We start from the raw sequence: 17,972 nt of genomic DNA, 5'->3' as shown, positions 1-17,972 counted from the left end.
GGTTTTTAGTTTTTAAACAAATAAACCAATGTGGTTTACTCTTGGAATACACATGGTGGTGTTATTTACCTTACTCTCCTCTACAATATGCTATTAACGATTTACAGTTTGCGGTCATGTGTCTACCATGGCAACAACAGTCACATGACATGCAACTTATTGAACAAAGAGGTTTTGGAAGCTCCTCCTCTTAGCATGTATGTTCACATACCCCCTCCATTCTCTGCTATCATGTACATGAAGGTAGGGCTTTGACTCAGAGATCAGGTGTCTTGTTTATCCAGGAGCATTTTAATGATAGTTAGGTACATGATGAAGTGATCCACATGAAAAAAAAACAAAAGGTGGTGTTGATCATAGCAACCAGAGTCGGTTATTGTTCAAAAACAGGTTGAAAATGAAATGTCCTTGGATATGAGCAGAACATTCTATGCATATATGTAATATATGACACTACATTTACTCAAAGTGACACAATCAAAGTTTAATCATAATAGTTTTATTAAATTTAAATCCTCTTCTCTACATTTAAATGCGTACATTATAGAACAAGAACACAAACCAAAACAATGTAAGAGACCAGGAAAAAGATCCAAGTCATCAAAACCTAGAGTCCTCGCCTGTCAGTGGAAATATGGTATAGTGATAGGGGAGAATTAATACATAACAGTTCCTCTACAGAAGTTCTGAAAGACAATTTACTTACCACATTCACAATAAAGTTTTAAGGAATGCAGAAGGACTATTCCTCTAAAGACAGATTCTGTCCCACTACTCTATGATCAATGTAGCCTCTCAAACCTTTCAATTTTGCACCTGTTCTCTAGACAATGCTGATTCTACTGGGCAGCTTGTGTAATCTGGTCACCATAGTAAATCTAATCTTGATACAAGACAGTTTGGCCCGAACCTTACATATAGTTCTAGAGAGGAAATTCCATCATTTACAAAATAAAAGTCCTTTTCAATTAAAAGAAACGAATAAGAATAAAGGTGGTATTTTGGAAACACTACGGTGGTTGATAGCCATTACAGGTAATGCCAAATCGTAAGCGTAGAGAACTACTTGTTCTTACCACAGAGATAGACATTTACATTGAATTGGATGCTGAAGATAAACGGTAGCTTTAATCTAGATTTCTGGGTTCTAAAAGTAATGCGGTTTGTAATATGAAGACGAATGCAAGTGAGGAAATCTCATGGTAATTTATGTGTCCTGGATATATGGATAAACTTGTAATCTCATTTTCAGTAAATCACTTCACAAACAGTAATGGTTTGGAGAACCATGATTTTGGCTTCATAGCATCCGCTTGATTCCCCCCAGTTTCCAGCAATAAGTTATTGTGGCTATTTTATGTTCTCAGAAAAACAGTAGGCACCATGTACTTATTGAATGTTATATGACTGTGTGCTGAATTTTCATACTAGAATAAGTAGCACATACATACTGCCATGTAAGAGCCTGACAATATACATCATACAGTAATGTACTCTACCAAGTCATCAACATCTAAGATGTTTATCCAGAATTGCTTAAATCTTCTTCATGCTTCTAGTAAATAAAAAAAATTCTAAAAACTCAAGCTCGTTCCAATGTCTTCAGCAGAGAACAGCATCAGCTATTTTTTAACCCTAGTTTAAACCAATTAGGCAAAATTGTTGTACTTTACTATGGAAATTGATAAAAATGAGTGAAAAACTGTAGGCAGATAATAATAGTACACATTATGCGAGCACAAATGATAGAATGCATCCATTAAATTATACTTACTTCCAAAACCTACTGTGCATCATTTAATATAGGGGCCACCAAGTTCTGAGAGCAATAGCTGAAACTCCAGCTGACCTCACAACAAAGCCATTTTATTAAAAGTAAATTCTTTGTTCTAGTTCATGATAAAAACATCCTTATATCTAATTCAATGAAAAGGAACATGAATTTATACGGCACGGGTTAGAAATAATCTTGTAAAAAAAATATCTATTACCAAGTCAAATAAACTCATTGAATACCACTGAAAGCCTCATTAATGCACTCATGTAAATTAGTTTTAATTTAGGAGGAAATTAGATTGCAGAGACATCTCGGCCAAATCCTTCTGGTCAAGATTTAAAGCTAAAAATACTATGGCAGCTAAGAGAGAAACGTCTTTATGTGTGAAAAAAAAAAAAACCCCCCAAACAAAAAACGGAATATGAAAATCAGACATATTTTACACATTCTCATACTTCAGAGAGCGCTAACAACATTCTACTAGTCCAAAGCACTTCATCTTCATGTCCCCATAATGCAGAGATGGTGCATAATAATGTAATTTATATTGCCTAAATGTTATTTTGGAAGCATTGCATCATTTCTCAAACTTCATGACCTTTACAATTTTCTAAACTTTTATTTCCCTCATTATTCTGAACAGATTTCATTACATATTTTGAATGTAAACAACTCTGAATAATGATGGGAGCCATTACGTACGTACAGCTCTGACATTTGTGTATGGAGCCGAGATGGAAACCCAGTGCATTAATTTACCTCTCATCTTCAGTAACTGCTTCCCCATAAAAAGTTTTATACTCAACTCACATAAATCATGTGTAAGAAAAATGAGAAAATCTGCTGGCTAACTCATCTTCTACCATTCTGTGAAAATGAAATTCACTGAAATACCTATCAAAACTGCAATCATCAAGAGATAATGTCTTCTTAGGTCTATCTGCACTTTCCGATTTAATTTCCTGCATGCCCTTGACATCCAGAGATACCATTAAGATTAAGCGCATATAGTAACTGAGCAGTTTTCAGATTTTGATATATGGGGCCTAGGCACTAAATGTAATATCATCATTTGAAAATTAATGCAATATTTCTTTTGTTAGTTTTTTGACTTGGGAAGCAGGATGAATACTTTGGTTTCTCTAAAGTAATTTCCAGATCAGAATGACATGCAATTATGAATAGATATGCACCTGGTCAGAGGTCAGTCAAATTACTACATCATTTAATGAGTAGAAAGATCAAAATGGAGCACACACTGTTGCTGCCGAGCTGCGGCTTGCTGCCTGCGACATCAAATATGATGGAATCATTAGAGTAATAAGCATGAAAATCTGTTTGCAGATTAACCTGTGGTTTCAAGCTGCTTTTATCTAATGGGGCGCTGTGGAAATCTTGTCAGCTTTTCATCAGCAACGATCAAATTACTGAAATTACGTACAAACCACTGGTGCAATGGGGAACAACATTTCCAAGTGCAATTCTTTTTGCTGGTGCCAAAGAAAATAATACACTTTCTCTCTGACATGGTTTTGTATTATAGCTGTTTGCTCGCATAACCGCTCTGTTTATGAGAAGCCTCATGTACATATCTGCTTGTTACCAATGGCAGTCTGGAGTCAAAGTAAATTAAGGGAGAAAAGAGCAACAAGCAGAACCAGGAGAGCAGAAAATAAATCACGGAGGTCACAAAATAAATACAAAATTATATTGTAAATACTCAGCAACAGGAAAAAAAATTCTTCTTGTGCGCCTGCCCAGAATAGGTTTTTCAATAGCCTAGCCAACATCAGAGAGTGTTACTATAGACAAGGTGGGAAACCCTAGCGTGCATTCAAAGCTCCCTAAATAGGTGGTTAAAAGTGATAAAACTAAATGGAAAAAAGCTGGTCTGAATATAGACACATACTTGAAGACTTTTGAGGAAATAGTAATCTATTTTTCGTTACAAGCCAACAGGAGATTCATAGCCCAAGATTTCCCAAGAGAAGATGCAGCTCCCCAAAAAACTATACATTTCACATTTACAACATTTATGATCCCAAGTATATATAAAACTTTGATTTTGCATTTTCTAAAACAGAGATACTTTAATTAAATATATCAGTATTTATTAGAAAACTGTAATAAAGATGATTTGAGCCATTCGCAAAAGCACTGCACCGAGCCCACCTGTTGTACAATCACTGAAGTACTTGTAAGAAGCAGAATTTTACCCAAGGGTGAATTTCTGATATGAAATGGAACCAGGTCTCTCCATAAAAAATTACCTATAATGCCAGACTTTCAATGGTGTTTGGAGCAGCTTTGTGAACGGATGCCCTTTCACCAACCGTGTAACATATCCCTGCCCCCACTCCACTGATTCCCCCACTACGTTCAGTCTTTTTGTGAATTTAAAAAAAAAAAAAATAGGTGAAAAATACTGTTTAAAACATGGCACATGGTTTTCAATACTCAGAAAAAGGAAACTATAGGAGGGAGGGAGAGGAATGGCAAAGTCTGCACCTAGATGCAACACTAGTAAAGGAATCCTCCCTGTTCGTGAGGACAGTCCCGTAGGTGACAGGGTTACAGTCATGATGTAAGGCAGCTTACTTGGGATTGGTCTTCTAAATCTTGCTGTCCTTATACATGAATGGTGTCAGGGCCGTAACTAGCGCTGTGTGAGAGAAGCGACCGCACAGGGCGCAATGCTGAAGGGAGAAGCAGTTTATGAGTATTTAAGGTTAATGTGGTTAAAATTGAGGTCAAAAGGGAGTCACCGGTTTTCCTTCTCGTCCCAGGCTCTGGATGGTGTGAGGTCACCAAGACACAAAGTGATGTCACAAGTCCAAAGTGAGTTGATTGGCTGCGCTCTGAAATATTGTCTCAGCCCATAAGATAGTTGAATCAGGTGGGTGGGGGATACAGTTATGAATTTTCCACTGAACACCCTTTTACTATTTTCACACAGTAAAACCATCCTTAATAGTCACATTTATGGAAGTACTTGTTAAGTTAATTACTGAGTGAGCACCATAAATAACAATACCCACTACAAAACAACTCAGTAACTGGTGAGCTACAGATAATTAGTTAAGGCTGGTGCACAGACTGACAATTTCGAAAGGAATTACAAATGCATTTCACACAAAAAGCAAGAAAAACACTTTTAATTTCTAGCATTTTCAACAATGAAACAGAACTAGGAAATTTATTTCATCATATGCTCATTGTATTTGACAAACACGTCTAAAACTGTAAAATAAATAAATACAAGTCAAACGTCTATAAACATAGAAACAATGCTTCCTTGAACTCCCGTTAAGTCTACTCCAAGTTAAAGACATTGGCGTCTGGATCCAGATGGGTAGTTTATTTAATGTTTAAAGTTTAATATGTTTTAGCAAGAGATATTGGCATAGATTCCACAAGAAAAAAAAAAGGTTTCTTTTTATCCTTTTATTTTTTCAAAATTGCACATAGGGGTTTAGAAATCATAACAGTTAAACAGTGCTATAACAGAATGTTTAATATTGTACATTGTAACAGATTTATTTATTTTTTATTTATTTTTTAAATATCTCTGTTCTGCTGCCCATTTTTTGTTTATGCAACAGGACCAATTTTTTTTTCTTTCCTTTTGATTTTTCCTACATATAAAATCCATATTTAACATAAATAAGAGAATTCTATTTGGAATCACTCTCCGGTGAACAGATGTCTTTTCTGTTGTCTTTTTTTTCCAGATTCATAGAAATTCTACTATTTCTCCCGAACCATATAGTCAGATTCGGTTCTTACTGCTATGCAGTATGAAATACCTTGAAAGAGAACCATTTATTTTAGGGATTCCTTTTTAGTTTTAATTTTTGTAAGCATCATATGGCTGTGACAATCTTATAATTTTGGATATTTGTAGTGAGTGCTGCTTAACAAGGCTATTATGGCCGTTATAGTCTATTTATAACACAATGCGATGCATAATGAATGATGCGTGCAAATAAATATATATATATATATATATATATATATATATTTATTTTACAGAAATATGAAAATATATCTAGATTATAATAACAACAACAACAACAACAACAACAACAAGGCTAAGCAAGTGATCATATGATTAAGGCCAGTGAAACACAGGAGATTGGATTGACTGCGTATTTCAGCCCTGTAGAATCCAGTACTTCCATGCTGTATTTAACTGAAAATAAAAGGCAGAATGAGGCTGATTTAATACATTCCTAGAAGTCTGTCCCTTTAAAGCTCCCATGTATCACCAGCCTAAAGGTGCCCATACACTCTACTATTCTGATGACCGTTTTATACCTAATTGGCACTAAATTGCTTGTACTTAATGGTCCAAACCATGACCATCCATCTAAAATTGATGTATCAGATGTTGGTCAAGACTAGCAGGAAATTTGGTCAAATGGCAACCAGATTGTGAGCCGATTGTCATGGCAAAACTGCACAAATTGTTGTTTTAGGATCCAGAAGTTAGCCTTTGTGGTCAAACTATTCTGATTTGACCACAAAATGTGTGTGGCTAAATTGGACATAGATCCAATTGGTCGTGTCAAATGGTAAAATATGTGAATGTATGATAACATAACAGACATATCACACAGGTTTTAGTACAAGCACTAAGGTTATACCATATAAGATTGTGATTAGGATTGCTGACCGTGAACAGTTTTGAATTTTCATGAGCAAAAGCCTAGAAATCTTTTGTTTTCTAAATTCATGTCTAAACACAGCCTCACACATATCAATATTTGTGACATAGTATGGCCCTAGTCTCCCAATTCTGCCCTCAAACAATAGGTGGGGCTTCTTTGGTGCATGTGCCAGACCGGCAGAATCGGTCACTGCCCAGAGGAGTGTTGTCGGACCCCCAGTGGGGGGGTTGCTTTTTCCACAACTGCTTATTTTAATATCTTTGCGCAATTGTCAGTAGCCATCATTTAGTTAACATTGTAAAACAAAAGAGCTTGCCACTAGCCATCAAAAAGGCAGATTCTACCGCTCGATAGAGCGCAGACAAAACTCTCCCATTTCACATTCACATGGCTGACCAATTTTGAGAAGATCTGGCTATTCAGTGCTCAAGCAGAGAAACCACATCACATTGGGCCTGTGATTTTGGTCTACACATGACTGTACACAAGAGCCCAATTAATGCATTCCATGATCTCTCCCCTTGAAGCTCCTATGTATCACTTGCCTAATAGTGCGCACAAAGGTAGCGGACATCTGTTGACCGCTTTTGTGAACCTAACTGAAAATACTCTGATACTTTTTGAATGGATAATTTTTGGGCATACTATTTAGGAGACACACAAGCATTCATATAGGGACACTTATTTTTTGCATGGGCAGCTTTATGGTTTAATGATTTGAGCAATACATTTTCAAACTACTTTTTACATATTAAACTGATAAACCATAGTATTTGGTCATTCTAGAATTTGAAAGTTTTCATAGAACAGTCAAAAGACCATAAAAAGCTGGCTTTATTTTTGTTAGTCATTGCAGGTCGGGGGTTCAGCTCTCCATGCAGATTATGTTTTATATGGGAAGAAATGTTTACTTTTTATAATCATTTACATTTATGTTTTGTTTTCACAAACACAAAATAAATCAGTCTAGAAATTGCTTGCATTGAAACACATTTGTATTTATTGATTAACAAGGAACAAAGCGAGAACCTACACACTTATGTCTTAATAAACCACAAGCTATTAATGATAGATTACTCTACATTACTTACAACAACTCAATAGCATTGCTTGGCCACAAGGACAAAAGGGTCAAGAATATTCGGCTACGTGATAGGTGAGGCAATGAGATCATGGGATCGTTATAAAAATAAAAAAGTAAAACAACCTCAGCTGGAAATAAAATAAATAAAAATTAAAAGGGAGGTTGAGAATGGAGTTGAATAAAGTATGCATTAAATATGCCATTACTTTCCTCTCTAGCAAAGGTCGCAAAATATAAAACGTTTATACAAATTTGTGCTAATTATCTTGAATTTATACAAAAATTCACTGTTCTGTTTAAAAAAAGAACTGCACCCAGAAATCAAACTGTAGTACAATTCTACCCTCTCCTTGTGGGGACCCCCAACGCTTGTTCGATATGCAGCCCTGGCCAGCACCTGCTTAACATTCGATACTCCAACCAGAGGAGGTAAGAGATGTCTGAAGTTAAAGCTCATTGACACCTTCGCACCTTCTTGAGCCAACAGTGTTAAGTGGGTGACTAGGCAGCCATTGAATCAGTGCCCTTGACACATAAGGCAATGGTGCAAGCTTCAAACCCCCTCCCTCCTCTGGCACAAGTGACTAAAAGTAGGCCCCAGGGAGCATCTCACAAATGGCAGAAAGGACCCCCGCTGTTCTGCTAGCTGAAGGAAGAGGATGCTACTTTACTCATAAACCAAACGATGTGCAGAAGGCATATCTTAAATTAGCTCCCTGGATTTATTTATGAATGCAATATACGTGTGTATCATATTTATTATCTTTAGCACCTTGTGTGCCAAAAACGTACACTAAAACATTTAATTTTATAATGATAATTAAAACAATCATCAGTCCAATGATTGCATTCCATTTATTTCATCTTCACATCAAAATAAAAAAAAATGATAATTTAAAAAAAATAAAATAAATAATATTCCCTTGAGATGATCAACTAAATGAAAGAGTAAGTACCATCACATAATAATGATAAGCGAACCCTTTGGGAAATAGATGACTCTCTCAATTCAAGGTATTCAAAGCTCATTGGAAAGTGTTCATTTGGAATGCAGATATCAAAGATGATGCAAATGTTCAAAAGAAATATATAACTTACCAGATGTTCTAATCCAGCTTTGATGTTTACCACGTCCCTGTAACAGAAGAACAAAAGTTCTAAATAGTTGCTAAATCCTTGTCCAATACAATTTATCTAAGTTTTCCTGTAGCGCCTTAATGTTTAAATATTGACCAGTTCTATTTTGTTTGCATTGGGCCTCTACACAGCTTTGGTGTTAGAAAATAATATGCCTGCCTAAAAATGCTCTTTTGAGTACATCCATTTTTTATAGAAAATGTTCTTCGAGAGAAGTGCTTACATAACTTAGATAACACATGGAGACTCTGGTTAGACCACCCAGTAGGACCCCATCTAAATGTTCAACCCTGATATTCCCGATATCTTCTAGATACTACAAACGTTTGTTACTCTTCCAAAGCAACTTATCTGATGAGCAGTTAAAAAAGTCATTTTTTTATTATTTTTAATTATTTTTTTATACAATATTTATAGAAAAAGTTCAGATACATGAAATGCAATAATAGTTGTTACATTTCAAGAATTAGCTTTAGGTATTTTCAGTATATGCATACACAGTATTAAAGTGAGAACATCAGGGCTCTCCTAAATAGAAAAATATCATTTAAAAGATTTTTCTCACTCATATGTAACTGCGATGATCCCTACAAAAAATAAAAAAAAAACACATTTCTTCTGTTTCAGCATCCGTATATTTAAATATGCATTATTGATGCAATTGGATTATAGTGATTACAGTGAAAACATGAAAAGGGAATGGAAGATGGGTTTAAATAAAGTGTCTATAGTATACATTAATTTTCATGTTCTATGCTTTCCTCAGTTCAAATGAATGAATAAGCACTCGCTATATGGTACGATGCTTCTTTATATCAATGATTCCATGATTAAATTATACAATGTAAACAAAACCATTTCTGAATTAAGATGGTGTTAAAAGGGAGTGCGGAATATGAAACTTTCCAAAACAAAACAATCCTGAGATACTGAATGGCAGCATTTTATTTACAAGGACTGTGTATGTGATATAAACAGTTTATGTCAAAAATTCTCACATTAATTGTTTGTGCAGGTCCATATCATACCTAGTCACAATGTGCCATGTTTTTTTAAGAAGGTTTTGTTTGAACTTATAAGATTACATATCTGTGCTGAATCAGCGGTTACCTAAAACGCGAGATGTACGGCATCATAATGACTAAGGCGAACACTGCACTCCATAGGTGAAAGCATAATACATCCACAGAGTAGCTGTAAAAAGTATTGAAATGGCCTATGCAGTTTATCTGGCCCTGAAACGAAAGCAACGGCTGTACAAAGCTTCTCCTACTTCTAATAAAGTACACTGTCAATTACAAAAACCTCATGCAAAGGAGAAGTTGTCTCTTGACAGCACGTCAGGGATGGAATTAAAAGTAAAAAGATTTAGAAATATATATCCAAGGCCATTAATGTTTGCCAACAGGTCATCATTATTTTCAAGGATTTCACCACAAGGCTGCTGAAAAGCTGATGAGACTCTGTTACAGGGGAAAGGAATTGAGCCGTCCATTATCTAGACAGATAAAATCCTGAGCATTTATTGAGACATTTAAGTGCAACCTTCTTAATGAAGCTAATTTACTAGAGAGAAGGAATGGCTTTCTATCACCAGCTGATAACTCCCTGATGCAGTGTCTGAATGTTATTTAGTGGTCTGTGCTGCTGCTGTGCCTGTCATGACTTTATCAATATGTGTACAACTTTGCCTCTCCACTGAAAGCAGCCCTAATTCAATTACAGGCCTCAGAACTGATAACATGGTCCTGAAGTGGAAAATGGGAAGAGATTATTGGCAAATGAATAAAGATTTGTATCGAGAAAACACATAGGAGTACAGCAGGTCTCTCTCTCTCTTTTTTTTTTTTTAATCATTGCCTGTCTTAAGTCTTCGGGGAACCAAGAGTTTCCCTTCCGCTCATACTGCACATCGATTTTTGAATTAGACTGCAATATTAAATAATTAATATAGTGGCTATGATTGATGCTTTGCATTAGTTGAATATTAGGTTATCAATCAAAATCCGTTTGGTTTAATGTAATAATATTGAAAAAGTGACATGGGTCGTTCATCCAATTTGTAGTTGAGGCAGAACAGATAGTAATGTGGAAGTGTAACATGACCAGCAGCAAATGCTCTGGACAGACAACAGTTAGAGGAGGAATAGGTAGAAGGCATGACGTCTTTCCTTTACCTCTATTGGCATGTCGGAGAATTCTTGCTATCCATGTCAATGACAACATTTCTTATCAAATGCAATAAAAACATAGAGCAAACCAGAGAGCATTTCACTATGACATAAGTCCCGAACCATTAAATATCCTAAACACAATTACTGAAAACTCTGATTACATCATAGAGGAAAAGTTGGTATATGTCAGCAAGCTGAAAAAATAGACAAAATAAACCTGATTACACAAACTGTAAGAGAAAATAAAAGGTATACAGCCAAGAATACTACAGTATTAAACAATAATTAGCACAAGAAAAAAAAACAATGTTTTTCTCACTATTATGAAACAAATTCAAGTGCAGCAACAACAAAAAATTCATTCAACAAACATTTTTTCTACACTATACAACTTTGCTCTACTAATTACATGGGCCCAAGGAATTTAAACATAAACTCACCCAGTAGAATATTATCACATTTAACAGACTTTGGAAGCTATGAATTCCAACCGTACTAAAACTTCTTTTTCAGATCACAATACTTTTTAGAGAGGCAATATGATCGGGATCAAAACTAAATCAGATAGGGAACACCAGAAATGTCACTGAATGAGTTAATCTCCTGCTTTACAACAAAGGAAAGTGTTCATTAAAATGCAGCAGAGTTAACAAAGAACAAGCAGAAAGCTGTAGTCACACTACTCTCCTTTGGATTAAAGATTGACAATAACAAGCAAATAAAACAGGAAGGAGGAAACAAGATTAGGATGCAACAACAAGCGCCATCAACATGTCCTTTCTTCCCATGTGCCATCCAAACGGACAGGAAACATGTAGACAGACTACATACATCCCTGTGCAGAAAGTGCAAACTTCCAGTGGCTGCTAATGGCTTCCACTCAAACTAATACGGACACCTCTGACTAGCTGGAGACAATGTATTTCTTTGTTTTTACTGGATCTTTAGTAAACACAGTGACCTACAACATGAGACGGTTTTAATCCATTGTCCTTGCTGACAGTGTTTTCACATTTTAACGGGCACCAGTTGCAGTAGACACTCTGTGGCCTGAACCAACATGTAATCAATCAGCTTTATTTATTTTTATTATTGCAACTTAATTCTGTAGCACAGAATTTAATAGCCCTACCCTCTTACTTCCCTTAAAAATTACATGGTTTAATAATTTACTTGACATAATTACCCCAAATCTTTCCTAATAAGAGAATCCCCAAACTTAGACATACTGGGGGCATGAGATGGCTGAGAAACAGTCACAAGTTAAAGCTGAATGCTGGGGAAATTGAAGACTTTACACTAGGTTATACTAGATGGCACAGGAGAATCTGATGGCTTTTTCAAATCTGAGGCCCGTTCCAGGAGAAGTCTTGAAGTTGCGCAGGTAATGAGAAAAATTAATTGGTACAGTGACTGTGGTCACTTGGGAGAGCAGTTAGGAAGACGTAACATGGTTAGACGGAGTAGTGTTGAAAAGCTTTGAAAGTGATAGACGTGAAGAGTTAATGTAGCGACTGCCAATCAGGAGCAACTAAACATGAGAAATGGGTAATGTGGATGAGTATCTGCAGTCACCACAGATAGAAGAGTCTTTGGGGTCTAAAAAGCGTTAACGGACAGGCACCATGTTCTTAGAACACACCTGTACTGATGACTTGATTCAAAGCCGCCGGAAAAGAGGCACAAACCAACATAGGGAGTAATATTTAGCAGCTTGCTAGCTACTACCTGAATAGCACCAGGACAGGATGGAGACACTAGGTTTAGAACATGTGCATTTCGATTCAAGTAGTGGAAAAAACAAAACATTGAGTGACTCCAAGAGTTTTCTTATTTTGCTTTTGTACTGAAGGAGGACATTTCGTTTCTGATATATTTATTGTTTATAAACAGGGCCTGCTCTATCACTAGGAGAACCTAAATGGTTGCCACAGTGTAGGTGGTGTCTAAAACAATGAATGAATGAATGGCATAATGACAGCCCCCACACTGGGCACCAGCTACTGACATGCAGGGGCTGCAGCTAGTAGCTTCTTACCTGTGAAGTTACCAGCTGCATCTTCCCCATGTTTGTCATTGGTTTTGGGTGTGGCACTTGGCAATGATGTCACAGTCCAGCGCCACACTTCCAAGGATACAAGATGCAACCCGCACCCACTCCATACTGGGTAAGAATTTGGGGGCAGAACAGCAGCCGAGGTGCGGAAGCTCCCAGCCCACGCAATGACCTTGTTTAAATGGAACAATTTGGCAAATAATACCACTTTCATACTGCCGCCCAAGCAATATCCTGGGTATATGAGCCCGGGATATTGCCGGGGAGCAGAGGCTCCCCCGGAGTTAAAATCCCGGGTAGACCGCGTTCATACTGAACACGGGTCTGCCCGGGATCTCCATGGCAACATCACATGAGGAGCTCTGATTGGCTCCTCTTGTGATGTTCTTTTTTTTTTTTTTTACTTTCACATTGTGTCTGGTGAGGGTTGAAAACCCCCGGGTCGCAACATTCATAGTGCAGGCTTCCCGGGTCACCTGGGCTTGCCCTGGCAAAAACCCGGGGTTTTGGTGCAGTATGAATGGGGTATTAGTGGCTAGATGCAGGAATGGTTTGTTAAAAACATTGCTTCATATCATGATCATCATAATTTATTTATATAGCGCCAGACAGTAATAAACCAATACTGGGTCATTCATACATACATACATACATACATACGGATAAGAGGGCCTTGCTCACAATCTTACAAGCTATGTATATCATAAATTCTAGAAAGTGAACATAATTATATAATAAAATGTTTGCCATAAAATAAATAACCCTGAGGGTTATTTACAAACATAGCTCAAAAGGTGCACTAATCAGCAAATCCCTTTCATCTGTCTAGTGCAAGTTAAACAAAGAAAATGCCTGAACAATGTTAGTAAACAACATTCTATGACTGTAAAGAGACTCATGATGACATCACAGTCCTGGAATGTTGTCTATCCAGGAGCCAAGTATTAAAAGTGTCATTGTGTTCTCCATTAATTGATAATCAACTAAGAGATAGCAACAAGTAATAAATGTGTACACAGCCTCAATAGTAACAGCAGCCAGTCCTTACTTAAGGATGGGTAACAAGACAGGCACATAAGAGTGAGTGCAAAGCATACAGGAAACCTTAAGAATGCAGATGCTTCAAGTATGTACAATGATCAGGGCCGGATTAACCCGAGGTCTAACTGGGCTACAGCCCAGGGGCCTCGTGCATCCAGGGGGCCCTTGACAGTGCTCAGCGGCATTATTGATCAGTGCGGGGGTGCCCCTGGCCCGATCGATGCTGCTGAGCCTGTCACTGTACTGTAGTCCTTCCGCGGTGCTCAGTAATCTCCTTACTGAGGAGATCTTGTGAGTCACATTCTTACGAGATCTCCTCAGTAAGGAGCATACAGCGCGCCCCGGAAGGACTACAGTGACAGGAGGAGAACAGAATAAGGAAAGTGCTTGGTGAAGGGTAGTGGGTGGCTCACATGGAGGGCAGATCTCAGGAAAGGGGGGCCTCTCGGGGAATGGTGGCCCCCTTAGCCCAGGGGCCTCCATTCCCTTAATCTGGCCCTGACAATGATGCAGAGATAATTGTAGTGAAGTATATAAGGAGGGGTTATAACTTGCATTTTACTTAATGGCATTTTGCCATTGCGTTAAATTTATATGTATTTGTTGTTTCTGTCCAACTACAGCAAAGTAAACACAAATGAGACCATTTCTTTAGTATGGCAATCTTTTAAGAAATGTCCAGGTCTGGTGGAAACACATCTCTCCAGAGCTTCAATTATGTAAAAATAAATCAACACACTCAGATAGATACATTATGACTCCCTTTATATGTTGTGCATACTAAATTAAGTACAGTCAGCACAACTAGCTTGAAATATATATTTTGAACTTATGATTTTTCCCTTAACACTATCACTAAACCCTCACTCAAGGTCTTAACCCATTCATAACCAGAGGGTTCTTCCCTCATTTCTAATCAGGCTAATTGTCATTCTTGTGCTGTGCCTGTTTCACCTCAAATAACACTCTTCACTTTTTCTTTTCTTTTTATACACTATCCAAGTCAGCGTTACAGGTCATTTTCTTCTGCTAACTAGGAGAGATATGGCTTACATTTGCTAAACATGTTATAGGGGAAACACTCAAAATCACCATCATCAGTGTTTATTTGTAAGGCGTCACAATACGTCAGTCACAAATCATAGAAATACAATCGCACATACCAAATAACAAGTACATAGGAGGTAGATGAAGGATGACACAGAGGGTAGAGAGAGTCATGCTCATCAGATATTACAGTCTAGAGGGACAATTATTTTGATACCAATACATGTATATAAATGTTTGGTAGGTGGGAAGGCCAAGCCAATTGGAACATACACCAATCAGTGACAACATTAAAACCACCTGCCTAATATTGTGACGGTCCCCTTGTGCTGCAAAAAAAAGCTCTCACCCTTCGAGGCATGGACACTACAGGACCTCTGATGGTGTCCTGTGGTATCTGGCTCAATGACATTAGCAGCAGAACCTTGAAGTGCTGTAAGTTGCAAGGTGGGACCTCCATGGCTCAGACTTCTTTTTTCCAGCACATCCCACAGATGCTTAATTTGATTGAGATCTGGGGAATTTGAAGGCCAAAACACCACCTGAACTCTGTCATGTTCATCAAACCATTTCTAAACAATTTTTGCAGTAAGGCAGTGTGCATTATCCTCCTGAAAGAGGTCACTGCCATCAGGGAATACCATTAAAATGAAGGGGTATACTTGGTCTACAACAATGTTTAGGTAGGTAGTATGTGTCAAAGTAACATCTACATGAATGCCAGGACCCAAGGATTCCCAGCAGAACATTGCCCAGAGCATCACACAGCCTTCGCTGGCTTTCATTCTTCCCATAGTGCATCCTGATGCCAACTTTACCCCCAAGTAAATGACTCCCACATGATGTAAAAGTGACCAGGCCACCTTTATCCATTGCTCCATGGTCCAGTTCTGGCATTCATGTGCCCATTGTAGGTGCATTCGGCAGTGGACAGGGATCAGCATGGGCATTCTGGCTGGTCTTCGGCTACGCAGCCCCATACATAGCAAACTGCAATACACTGTTTCTTCCGACACCTTTCTATCATAGTCAGCAATTACTTGTTCAACAATTTGTGCCACCGTAGCCCTTATGTGGGATTGGACCAGATTGGCTAGCCTTCACTCCCAATGCACATCAATGAGCCTTGGGCACCCATGCCCCTGTTGCCGGTTCATCGGTTGTCTTTCCTTGGTCCGCTTTTGGTAGGTACTAACCACTGCATACCGGGAACACCCCACAAGACCTGTCTTTTTGGAGATGCTCTGACCCAGTTGTCTAGCCATCACAATTTGGTCCTTGTCAAAGTCGCTCAGATCTTTACACTTGTCCATTTTTCCGAATTCCAACACATCAACTTTAAGAAGTGGATGTTCACTTAGTGCATCATATATCCCACCCCTTGACAGGTACCATTGTAAATGAGATAATCAATGTTATTCACTTCTCTTATCAGTGTTTTTAGTGTTGTGTCTGATCGGTGTATATACAAACAATTTATCAGGATGTAATGTATATATATATATATATATATATATATATATATATATATATATATATATATATATATATATATATATATATATATATGAGGTGTTATTCATAACAAGATCATAGTACAGAGATAAATTTCTAAAACAGTACATTTTAAAAAATTAAATAAAAATACCAATATGAGTATAATATAAGTCCATAATGAGATCTTTCTATAGGTTTTGTCAGCTACTTAAACCTGATGAATATCATGTTGATCACATGGAGCACAAAATAAAATCCCTGTACGTGTGGGCTGCTTAAGAGAGAAAGCATGATAGGATGTTTAATTAATTTAAAAAACAATTTAAATTCTTAATAAACCTGTAAAATACAGGTTTATTCAATATTTCCCCTGCAACATACCATTTTTTTATTTATTTTTTTTATAAAAGTTAAGCATTTTCATTATACTAGAATATCAAAATCTTCTTTGGTGCACTTGACACTTTGGTGATGGATTGACATTCAGTACATAAAAGTTTAGCCTACAGTGAGTTTTGATGTCAGTTATATACAATTTAGATTTACTAATAAGTTACTGTGTGGTTATATGTCAGTCTAAAGAACCCATCCTAAATATGATGTGTGTAAGACCTTCTAAGTGATATCATTAAGGCCCTTTGCAGAGTCTTTGTCAGACATGCACTGTTTCTGGAGATAGTACACAGTGCATCTATCTGGTCCTACAAATTAGGGTATAAATAGCAGATGGTAGAACATCTCAATGCCACAAAAAAACCATTTACTTATATATTGCTTTATATATTTTAAACACTTCATTCCCCCATTGCTCAAACATAATTTAAAATTGAAAAGATTGATTCTCATTGGACACTGGAGTCCAAAATGCAATCACTCCTCAATTACTAGTATATCTAAGCAAAGTTTCATTCTAGTAAAACAAAGGAATTCAAAACAATTTACTTTTTTTTTCTGGAATATCGAATATTAAAAACTTCCACACAAAGCATAAACTCCTGGAGAAAAGATGCAAATAAAATGAGTACCATTATCCTTTGTTTTTTATTTGCTAGTGTTAGACTAAGAAGGGACAAAAGCGAGGAACACAGCATCTGTCATATCAGAATATAAAAAGATGATCCTGGCACCAAATGAAAAAGCTCTAATTCATTTGCAAATCAAGCCTGCCACTTCTTTTTTAATCTGGAGGTAACTGTCAAGAGTTAACTAGATAATCACTTTCAATTCTGCCTTCAATGCTATATTACGCTGTTCTTCCATTCAGCAGAGCTGTTCTTTAGGGCACTGGATGAATGCTTTTCATTTCTAACTAGCACAAAAAGTTGCCAAATAAAAAAATAAAAATAAAGAGAGGAAAATCCACGGGGCTTAAGGAACAAATCCCTTTATGGGCATTTATCTACCGGCACTTGCTTTTAGGCAAAATTAGATATTTGGATACATCTGTGTCCATTCTTTTTCTACTCCTTGAGGCCTGCAGTTTGTTGTG

The 17,972-nt window shown here is 37.1% G+C and overlaps 1 protein-coding gene across 3 annotated transcripts in view; it reads right to left on the bottom strand.

Moving 5' to 3' along the window:
• The window catches only part of RSRC1 (arginine and serine rich coiled-coil 1), a 242,632-nt gene that overhangs the window by 165,607 nt on the left and 59,053 nt on the right, over positions 1-17,972 (bottom strand). For all 3 annotated transcript variants that reach the window (XM_075202054.1, XM_075202052.1, XM_075202053.1), the window contains one exon: positions 8,630-8,666. In XM_075202054.1, coding sequence (XP_075058155.1) covers positions 8,630-8,666 — 37 coding nt within the window. The remainder of the gene's footprint in view (positions 1-8,629; positions 8,667-17,972) is intronic.

The sequence above is a fragment of the Mixophyes fleayi genome, chromosome 3 (genome assembly GCF_038048845.1).
Source record: "Mixophyes fleayi isolate aMixFle1 chromosome 3, aMixFle1.hap1, whole genome shotgun sequence".
NCBI lineage: Eukaryota > Metazoa > Chordata > Amphibia > Anura > Limnodynastidae > Mixophyes > Mixophyes fleayi.
Note: the sequence above shows the minus strand (reverse complement) of the source record. Positions and strands in the feature narration are given on the sequence as shown.